The 9869-nt window shown below is 46.2% G+C and overlaps 1 protein-coding gene across 1 annotated transcript; it reads right to left on the bottom strand.

Moving 5' to 3' along the window:
* Positions 1-1482: 1482 nt before the first annotated feature.
* On the bottom strand, positions 1483-8408 carry ALAS1 (5'-aminolevulinate synthase 1). The gene is made up of 10 exons (XM_031611667.2): positions 8117-8408; positions 7389-7595; positions 6284-6439; positions 5971-6193; positions 5288-5472; positions 4517-4696; positions 4193-4357; positions 2912-3180; positions 2291-2453; positions 1483-1860 (listed from the first exon to the last, which is right to left on the bottom strand). The coding sequence occupies exons 1-10, from the start codon at positions 8313-8315 to the stop codon at positions 1700-1702; spliced, it is 1908 nt and encodes a 635-aa protein (XP_031467527.1). The 5' UTR covers positions 8316-8408; the 3' UTR covers positions 1483-1699.
* Between the last annotated feature and the right edge of the window lie 1461 nt (positions 8409-9869).

The following is a 9869-nucleotide window of genomic DNA, read 5'->3' as shown; positions in this document are numbered from 1 at the left end:
ATATGCAGTTAGGGCTATGCAACACTCAACTAAATGAATGGGTACTGTTGCCCGCGTGGGTCAACAGGGAAATCTTAGCAATGCCTTCACACCTCACACTTGCTCACTCCAACAGTGTTACAGCCCATTTGTCCCCAGCTTTAAACATCTTTTACCAATTGCTTCCTCTTATTATTTTCCAGAAACCAAACTCGTGCTTATATAACCACCGGTAGTTACACAACCAGCCATTTGAGCTTTGTTTGCTGGGAAACAATCTGTGTTTGTTTTTTCATTCTTTGTCCTTTTTCAGTGGGGAAAAACGCCTTCTTTCCATGTGTCATTGGCTTTGTCACTCTTTGCAGCTGTGATGGTTGTCCCTGCCTTCACCCCTTGCTTACCTGTGCAAGCTAAGGGAATGCACCATATCAGATATGAACAAGTGCAGAGGGCACTGATCATCACATGCAGATGCTCACCATGCTCCTGGCATTGCAAACACCTTTGTGGTGCTTGGGATGCTCTTCTAGGAGAGGCTGATGGCTGGCCTGTAAGTTTTCCAGTGTCTCCAGTTACAACCTCACTGCTGATGAGAAAAGAGCTGCAATGGAACTGCACATTCACACAGCCTTAGCCATGAGCTGCTTGTTGCAAGGCAAGGCCACAGGGATGAGGCATCATTTTTCTCCCAGAAACTCTGGGAAATTCCTAAGATAAGGTTAGTGCCACAGCAAGGGAAACAAGGGAAAGCTAAGCCTTCTGGAGCAGCAAAGCAACACTTGTGTTCCCCATAGTCAGTGGATAGAGATGATGACTTTGCTGCAGTTTGCAGTTATTTGCAATATTAGAATGGACCCTTGTGGCAACTTCACAGCATATCTGCAACCATAACAGGATGTAAGAAGCCACTGCACCTCTGCTGAGAGGAGCACCCAGAGAAAAACCTGTGCAGAGACTTGTGGAAACAAGCCTGCAGCAGTTACAGGACATGCCTGTGCACAAAGGAAGCAGTGCACTGCTTTGCCCAGGCCTTCATGCCAGTATTTCCTTCTCAATGCACACATACACCCACAGAATTACTTCCCTGACTCCACTATGCATGACAGCTTTGAACAGGCCTGTTACCCCATTTGCCATGCAAATTTTTCAAAGGTTGCAAAAGCAGCAATGTCAGACCTGTCCAAGAGCTGAATGATTAAGGACCAGTCACTGACAAGCAGTTTTTCCACTGAAGGTGAGCTCTCAGACTCAGGAATGCAGACTTGGCAGGACTGTGCCAACTATGAGCAACCTTCTATCTCCAGCCAGGGAGATGCCCACAGTGCACAAGGATAAAGGCATCAGAAAGCAGAGGGGAACAGAGCTAGACTGATGAGAAACTCTTAGTATCACTAAGTCTTCTCTTTTGTAATAAACCTACACCTTCTAGAGTTAGAAGTAGGAAATTGCTGATGTTTTGGCTGACACTGACTGAAGAGACAGTACTCCAGCTGATAGTGTAGAGCACTTTTTATTCAATGGGATGCCCTTCTAACTATTGACACTTTTTCTTATGGAGGCTAAATCGAAAAGAAATAAAAAACACAACTGGACAGGGGCTCTAGAAATTTATTTTCAGAGCTTAGTGCTTTAACTATGATTAAAATGCTTATTAAGTAATTTAAAAATGCTACTGATTGGATATGAGAACTAGATAAGAATAGGATTAACACTGTTACTTTCATGCACTGACAGATACTAGTTTGCTCATGCCACTGAAGTAGGATCTTTCCCTTTCGCTCATCACTTCAAAGTGTAGAGGTCTTCTACAGAAGTTGCATTCAGCTGATGAGTGTGGTTTCAGCTCCAGCCCAACATCCTTCCATGTAGCCAGCAGCCTTTCTGTTACAAACAAGGAAACACACCAAGATCACAACTCAGAACATCAGATACTTCAGCAAAAGAGAACTGACAGAACATTTATCCCAGGAAAGGAAGAGATGCAAGAATTGTTTAGGATAATTCACCTCTGGAATGACACAATAGGGCTGCAGTTAATCTTCTCTTGTTAAGGTTGCTTGGATGATGTACAAGCAGCCCCAGCAGGAGTGACTGGGACAGAACTGGCTGAATGTAGGAATGCACTGGGAGAGCACAGTATTCTAGGTCAGTCTGTTGGCTTTCACGTTAGGTGCACAAGCATAGGACATGAAAGCTGCAGCAAGCATTATCCAGCCAGTATCACTTAAAATTTAATCGTTTCCTAGTCTTATCTGTAAGATTGCATAAGCAGCCCAGTCTTCTCATCATACTAAAGCATGAGTCCACTCACCAAGAAAATAACTCATCATCTGAGGGGTGTGGTGAGGTGTAGGAGCAATACGTAGCAGCTCTTCTCCACGAGGAACCGTGGGGTAGTTGATTGCTTGGACATAGATGCTGTGCTGGCTCATCAGTTTGTCACAGATCTCTGTATTTTTAGCTGCATCTGCAACCTGAAGTTCCAAACTAAGTTTCAGTATCAACAAAGGTAGCAAAAGTTGTCAGCCTAACTTCATCAGCCACAGGAGTCAAACATGACAAGCCTCCCTTCCACCCACTAGACAGAATATCCATCAGACATAGGAACTCAAAGTCTCCACTCCAGAGCCCTCTGCAGCCTAAACAGGTAATTATTTATACTTCAATTCTTCTTACTGGCTTATTCCTACCATCTGTGTCTTACCCATACTTTCAGACTGAGAGTTTCACACACTATCAGTTTACTTCACAACATTTATAGTGGGCTGAAGTCAATTCAATCACAGCCTTTATTCTTGAGACATGAGAGGTAAGCTAGATTCGCAGCATATAAGTAGGACAGAGTTTGAACTTCATGACTATTAATACTGAGAAACAACCTGATCATAACCACAGACACCAGGGCCCTCTGTTAGAGATCTTAAGTACTCACCCTTATTGGAATGATGTGACTTGGGCAGTGCACTACAGGAAGCCCTGCATCCATCAGCATCTGTCTCATGAGCTTCACGTTGCGTTGGTGCTGGCGCCTCAATACTTGTCCCTCAGCACTCTTCAGAGTTCGGACAGATTCGAGGGCACCAGCCAGGAGCATGGGTGGCAGGGATGTTGTGAAAATGAAGCCAGCAGCATAAGAACGGACAGTGTCTATCAGAGCACTTGTACTGGAGATGTATCCTCCCACACAGCCAAAGGCTTTGCCTAAAAAACAATTCAGAAATTAAAAATTTAAGTAATCCAAGCTTCTTCCTCAAACCCATCAGAATGGTTGGAAGTGCATGGCAGGCAACCATTTCAACCCCTCCCTCTCATCTTGCCTGTACTCAAGAGATGTCAAAGCTTCGTTTCTAAACCCTGATAACACCTATTTAGCTCGTACACAGTGAGGATAGTTCCAGACCACATCAAACACCCAGCTTCTGATTTGGGGAAGACCTCAGAAGCACAGTCTTTGGTAGTGACCCAAGAAGATCAACACTAAGTCTCTCAGCAGATTACTTTAAATCTGTTCCAGAGATGCTGGAAATAGCCTACACTCCTGAAGAGCACGCATGGTGGTTACTCTGTGTGATCAATGCTTACTTTCCAAATAGGGGGATGCTCTGGTACCCAAGTAGGGCCACACAAAATCTGGGTGTTGAGGGTCACATCCTAATGAAAATGGAACAAAGCTGTCAGAGCTCAAGCCACTAGCTCCCCTACTAAGTTTTATTTATGTTTTAGGTGCTGTTTAAACAACTTTCCCATTTGCAGCAGTAAACTCACTGCCAAGCTTGCATTCTCCTCAGATAATAGCAGTTGCTTCAGCACTTGCCAAGTCTTTTTACGTAACCCCCCCATCTCAGGTTTCTGGATTAGGAACACTCCATTTCACATAAAAGAACCATGTACAGAGTGCTACCCTGCTAGCTTTCTCACCTGAATTGACTCAGGACTCTTTTTTTTTTTTTACTAGCTTGTTTAAAGCAAGAATGCTAACCTAAAAGATTTAAGACAAAGTAAGTAGCTTAACAAATGCTTTCCAAACTGGGACATACTTAAATCCTTTGGGCTTTTTGAAAAAATACTAAACCCTCTCCCCCTCCCCTCAGTAAATCCTTAGCAAGTTCATTTCAATAGACAGATTTTGAGTTAACCCACTTAATTTGGCTGCTCAGAAGCTTTGCAACCTTAGAATATGTAAGCTTCTGTGAAACTGTCAGGCTGTGCATACCGAGCGTTCCAGAGATGATGTCCATCTTGTGCATGATTCCATCTCGGTCCCCTATCCCACCACCTCGAGCTCCATACAGCCCCACAGCATGCACTTCATCCACAAAAGTGATTGCCCCATGCTCGTGGGCAACATCACACAGCTCTTCCAGAGGGCAGACAGCACCTACAGACCAAAGCAGCAAAATGCAGTTTAGGATCCTCTGCACTCAACTTGGACAAACATTACACTTCAAACACTTACAGCAATTTGTACTTCCAGACCCAAAATACAGATCTCAGTACAGGCTACACTGGAAAGAGAGAGCAGCCTATGTCATCTTACCATCCATGGAGTGCACGGTTTCAAATGCTACAATTTTAGGGGTAGATGGATCAGACTTCTTTAACAGCTCTCGAAGATGGTTGACATCATTATGGCGAAAGATGTGTTTTGGCACCCTGCTGTTTCGAATCCCCTGGATCATGGAGGCATGGTTTCCAGAATCAGAGTAGATCTCACAGCCTGAGGGAACAACCCAGTTACACATCAAGTACAGAAAGCATCAGCTAATGCAGAGCAGGATTTTATATACCATAAGCACTCAAGCAGCAAGGGTAGTATGTTCTCAAAGCGACGCCCTTGATCAGAAGAGCGGATCATGAAGCAGAAATATGTAAGGTTTCTATTAGGTGTTTAAACTAATATGAACCTGAGACTAAGAAGAACCTCCTGTATTTCCTAAGTCCTTAATATCTTAGGCAAGAACCTCTGAAGTTAAAGGAAATCCCTCTTGGACCACGCAGAAGGGATAGAGAAATTCACACTCACAGATGGGGGGGATACCAAATTCTTCCTGCCTAATTCTCAAGTGAGGGAGCAGAAGATCCTGTGTTCTTTCTCCAATCCTTTCTGCAGTAAATAGCTCTGCTTCTCAGGCTCAGCACCATGATTTGCAGGAGCTGAACATAATTTAAATGCAGCACTTGACAGAGCATACTCTGCTGGATGAGTACGATGAATCTGCACTAGCAACAGACACCTGGAAAGCATTCTCTCAGCTGCTTAGGACAAGGCTGTGCTTTGCAGTAAATACAAGATACAGCTAATTCTCACCTGGCAGCATTTTAGCAAGAGTGAAGAGGGTGGAATCATTAGCTACAAAGCAAGATGAGAACAATAAGGCTGCATCTTTTCCATGAAGATCAGCCAGTTCTTTTTCCAAGTCAACATGAAATTTGCTTGTTCCTGAAATATTTCTTGTGCCTCCTGCTCCAGCACCATGTTGTTTCAGTGTATCCCTACAAACGGTCCAAAAAGATACGTTAGTGACACTAACATTCATCTGTTACATAAATGAATATGTACTAAAATATCTTCACCAGTGATTCTTTAATCATCTTAAAAAAGAAATGGCTGCAAAAAGCTGCTGTTAGTTTTAAAGGTCCCTGAACAACCTGCACAACTCAGGGGTTCACTGAACTAAGGAATCAGTCACTAGAAATAGTTGCAACACATCATCCAGTCTAACTGGTAGTAGTTGGGAAAAGGGTTTCAGAGGAAAAAAGAAAAAGTCAAGGAATGGGTCAGGGACTGACACGTAAATTTTGCAGCCATGGAGCCAAATATTAAGTCACCCACACTAGCTGAAGAGTGGAGTATAAGCTTAATTATACCAAGACAGACCCCAGAAGCAGCTTATGCAGCATAATGTGGTCAATTCTACAGCAGTCTGCCTACAGATGCTCCTGAGAGCACCCTAAACTGTATCCATCTCTTAGGAATGCAGCCCTACTCACATAACTGCTCCGCACACACGAGGGTGACGACTCATGCCCAGGTAATCATTGCTGCACCACACTGACACCTCTTTCTTGGTGATCAGGGAATCAGAGTAGTCATCTGCCATGGGAAAGATCTGTGCCTTTCGGTTCACCGTTTTGAACACTCGGTAGGTGTGATCTTTCTTCTTTTCATCTATCTTTTTCTCAAAGAACTGATCGTACTGGAAGGTGGATACAGCTGAAATGAAACAAAGATTTTAGCACACAGGAAAAAAAAGAAGTAATCACAAGAGATCGGGCCCGAGAGGGTACTGCCAGACAGTCTTACATTTTGGCAAGTTATCCTGAAGCAGATGAGACACACTTTCAGGTCTTTGCTTCAGCATAATGTCCTTAAACTTCTTGAGCAAGCCACTCTGCTCTTCTCCCTCAGACTCAGTGTTCCTCACCATGGAATTAGTTGGTATTTTGGCAAATTCTTTACCTACAGATATCATAATGAATTACAGTAAGCTGATCAGTTTGAGATAGAGCTGTTTAAATTTAATTCAGAAAGGTAAACTTTTAACTAACTCCTCATTCTTCAGAAAGCACATGCCTGGATCTATACACTCCTGCCAGATTCAGCCATTGCACTGGCTAGTAATTTGGATTAGAAAGGTTTTCCTTTTTGTCCCATACAACATAATCACACCACCACATATGATCTCCTTACAACAAATTTGGTTCATCATGACTCAGAGCCCCATCCTACAGAGTTACAGCACTCATCTGAACATAGCTAACTGAAGGCAGAGTTCTAGCTGGCAGCTTCCTCTCCACCTCCAGAACTTTGTTCAGCTAGCAGAGTGTTTGTTCTTTTTTAAACAATGCCACTAAAAAGGAGAAAACAGGCTTCCTTTTCGAGGAGCATGGCAAGGTTTTATTGATGTTGGTGAAAAGTTTCTTCCTTGAAGGGCAGCACTTTTGCATCAGGAATGCAAGTCAGCCAACACCCTTCAGTTCTACAAAAGAAAGAGCTGTTGGTCACTTGCTTTCCAGCTTAGATTTGTGCTGCTGTTTGCACAGCATCCTGTGCCTGTTTCTTCTCTCTATGTATGTACCACCCTTGTCTATAACAACACTCTGGTAAAGCTTTCTTGTCCCAGCAGCCTGCTTTGAGAGATTCACCAAACTAATTCACACACTTATAACCAGGGTATCAAACTATGGCATACAGGATTTCTGAATGATGATCACCCAAAGCAATGACTGCAACAATACTGCAGGCTCACCATTAATACCTGCATTCTCCAACAACTTTTTGTTGCAGTTTGCCATAACCTTACCCACATAAGGTATCCAATGACTGCTCCACTTGGCACGGGGTAGAAGAATATCAAGTACCAAAAGCTCTCAGAAGGAACCAATGCAGCAGTGCACACAGTACATACCTTTCCTGTCCACCTGCATTTCCTTCACATCCTCCTGCAGTTCCAAGCTGGCTTTGCAGAAAACATTGCTGCTCTTGTGGTTCATCTGAGCTGCCAGGAATGGGCATTTTGTGGCAGAGCTCTGGCCAGCAGCAGCAGGTGGGTGGTCAGCAGGAGGCTGTGACCCATCTGCGTTCTGCAGGGCCACTTCTTTGGCATTTTTGGCCTCTAAGGAGGGCAGAGAAAAAGGAAAGCACTTCAGCTTTATCATTTTAATAGCTGCTTCAGGTTCTCCATGCATTTCTCTAGCAACTCACATAGCACAAGTCATTGAGAGTTACTTACCTAGGCACTCACATACTATTTACATAAGAAATCCCAACAATACCCAAGGAGCACCTGATTTCAGATGCTGGACACAGCACCACACCCTTCTGAGGTCAAAAAATCCCTCATTGACTCCTAAGAGGAAGATTCCTACTCTGAACACCTGCTGTTTTCATCCACCAACACTAAACCTCAGCCCAGGAGATGCTTCCTCAGGGTGGGACAACAGGGCTGCCCATAGCAGGTTAAGGTTTTGGCTCAAGCCCAGATGCACCCACAGCAGAGCCGCCCACCTGACGGCACCCACGCTCAACAACCGTTGAGCTTTAAAGCATTAAGCATTCATTCAGAAGCCGGCTGTGCCGGGAGCCTCCCCCTGCGCGCACAGCGCCGGGTCGCTCAGCACAGCGGGCCGCACTCACCCGGCTGGGCCGCAGGGGTCTCCTCTGCATGCTGTCCGCGAACAGCGGAGGTGGCGAGGCCTCGAGCAGCGGCAGGCGGCACCGCCTCCATCATTTTGGGACAGTGCTGGGCATAAAGGAGCAGGGAAGGCCCGGCTTTCTGCAGGAAGGCCTGCGAGACGCGGGCCAGGAACGGGCAGCGCCGCACAACCGCCTCCATCCTTCCTTCCTTCTGCTGCAGCTACCGCCGGCCGGAAGTGACGTCACGGAGCTGTCAGCTCGCGGCGGGCGGAAAGCGAACAGCGCCCCGACTCTCCACCGCCGTCTTTATATAGCCTGCCGGAGCCGCGCAGGCGCAATGCGGGTCGCTTATGCCCCGCCCCCAAGAGGTGGGGCGTGATGGAGTGGGCGGGGCTTGTGCTGCGCTCCGAGCCGTGATTGGTCCCAGTGGGCGTGAGGGGCTGCAGCGGCTGCGAGGCGGCCGTGAGGGACCATGAGGGGGCCGTAGGGATGCGCTACCACAGTTCTGCCTTGTGGCTGAAGGATCGCGGCCCTCACGCTTTGCCTCCAGCCAGCATAATCGCACAGCTTCTCCCCTCATTCCATAGCTGTGGTGCCGCTGGTTTTGGAGATGATTTTTCACACAGAGGGTGGTGTCACACTGGAACAGGTTGCCCAAGGAGGTTGTGGATGCCCCATCCCTACAGGGGCCAGGCTGGATGTGGCTCTGGGCAGCCTGGTCTGCTGGTTGGTGACCCTGCACACAGCAGGGGGTTGGAACTCAATGATCATTGTGGTCCTTTTCAACCCAGGCCCTCTTGTGAAAGTGGCACAGCAGCATGTAATACTGTGGCTTGTGTCCCCGGGTTTGCAGTGAGCATTTACGTAAGTGTTTTTCATCAAAAAATGCTTACAGGTGGTAATGAGAAGAGGAGCTCGGTGTAGATGCAGCCATCCCATTGCTGTTGCTGTAGGGGACACGCCGACTGCTGAGGTGTGGGAGGAGAAGGGCAATGATGCGTTTCTTCCCCATCTTGCAAAACCTTGGCAGAAGGCAGAGCTGGGCTGTCTGCTGTCTGTGCCTTCCCCAGCCCCCAGGGGTTTGTGTTACACAGAGCTCATCCCCGTGGACACCTGCTGCAGCAGGTTCAGTCCCACGACAATCTGATAATGCTGCTTTATCCTTCTTATCTTAATAGCAGCACCTCAGCGTGTTGCAAGGTGGAGGGATGAAGTGTATTAGTCTGCTCTGCCGCTGGAATTCAGAAGCTCTTGGTTTTGTATTCAAGAGTGAGAGTCAAGTTTGAAGCCTGGAGAGCATCTGTGTTCTACTCGAACTTGATTCAAGGTTGGAAGCTGAGGCAGCAACCTTGGCTATGGCACAGAGGTCTCCCAGTGAAGCAGAGCTCTCAGCTTTGCTGTCAGGCTCCCTTGCAATCTGTGCTATTAATCAGATGTGATTACAACCCTTCTTTAGAGCTTGGTTTTGGCGTATTTCTTTAACCTTGTACGAGACAGGAGTTGCGCAGAGCTAAACGGCAATGGAATGACATTAACTTGACCCCTGTCTTGGAGAGCTGCTGAAGGAATGCGTCCTTGTCAGCGCACAGAGATTATTTTGAGCTCCAGGACCAACAAAACGGGGGTAAATGCAGTGGAAAAAGGAAAGGGTGTCTTTTCAATACTGACCTTATTGCCAGACCTTACCTGTCAAAAGCGAATACTAACAAAGCTGCCATTAACTAAAACTTCTTAGGGTTTCAATGGATTAGTT

This window comes from Phasianus colchicus, chromosome 11, assembly GCF_987193195.1.
Source record: "Phasianus colchicus chromosome 11, bPhaCol1.hap1.1, whole genome shotgun sequence".
NCBI classification, from domain to species: Eukaryota; Metazoa; Chordata; class Aves; order Galliformes; family Phasianidae; genus Phasianus; species Phasianus colchicus.
The sequence above is the reverse complement of the archived record's forward strand: the minus strand, read 5'-3'. Positions and strand labels throughout refer to the sequence as shown.

What these genes read in the sequence shown, in the direction of transcription:
- ALAS1 (XM_031611667.2), bottom strand. Translation starts at nt 8,315, where the DNA reads ATGGAGGCGGTTGTGCGGCGCTGCCCGTTCCTGGCCCGCGTCTCGCAG. An exon ending in GACCCCTGCGGCCCAGCCGG is followed by an intron (nt 7,596 to 8,116) that starts GTGAGTGCGGCC and finishes TGCCCTCCTTAG; the next exon opens with AGGCCAAAAATGCCAAAGAA. An exon ending in TCAGGATAACTTGCCAAAAT is followed by an intron (nt 6,194 to 6,283) that starts GTAAGACTGTCT and finishes GTTTCATTTCAG; the next exon opens with CTGTATCCACCTTCCAGTAC.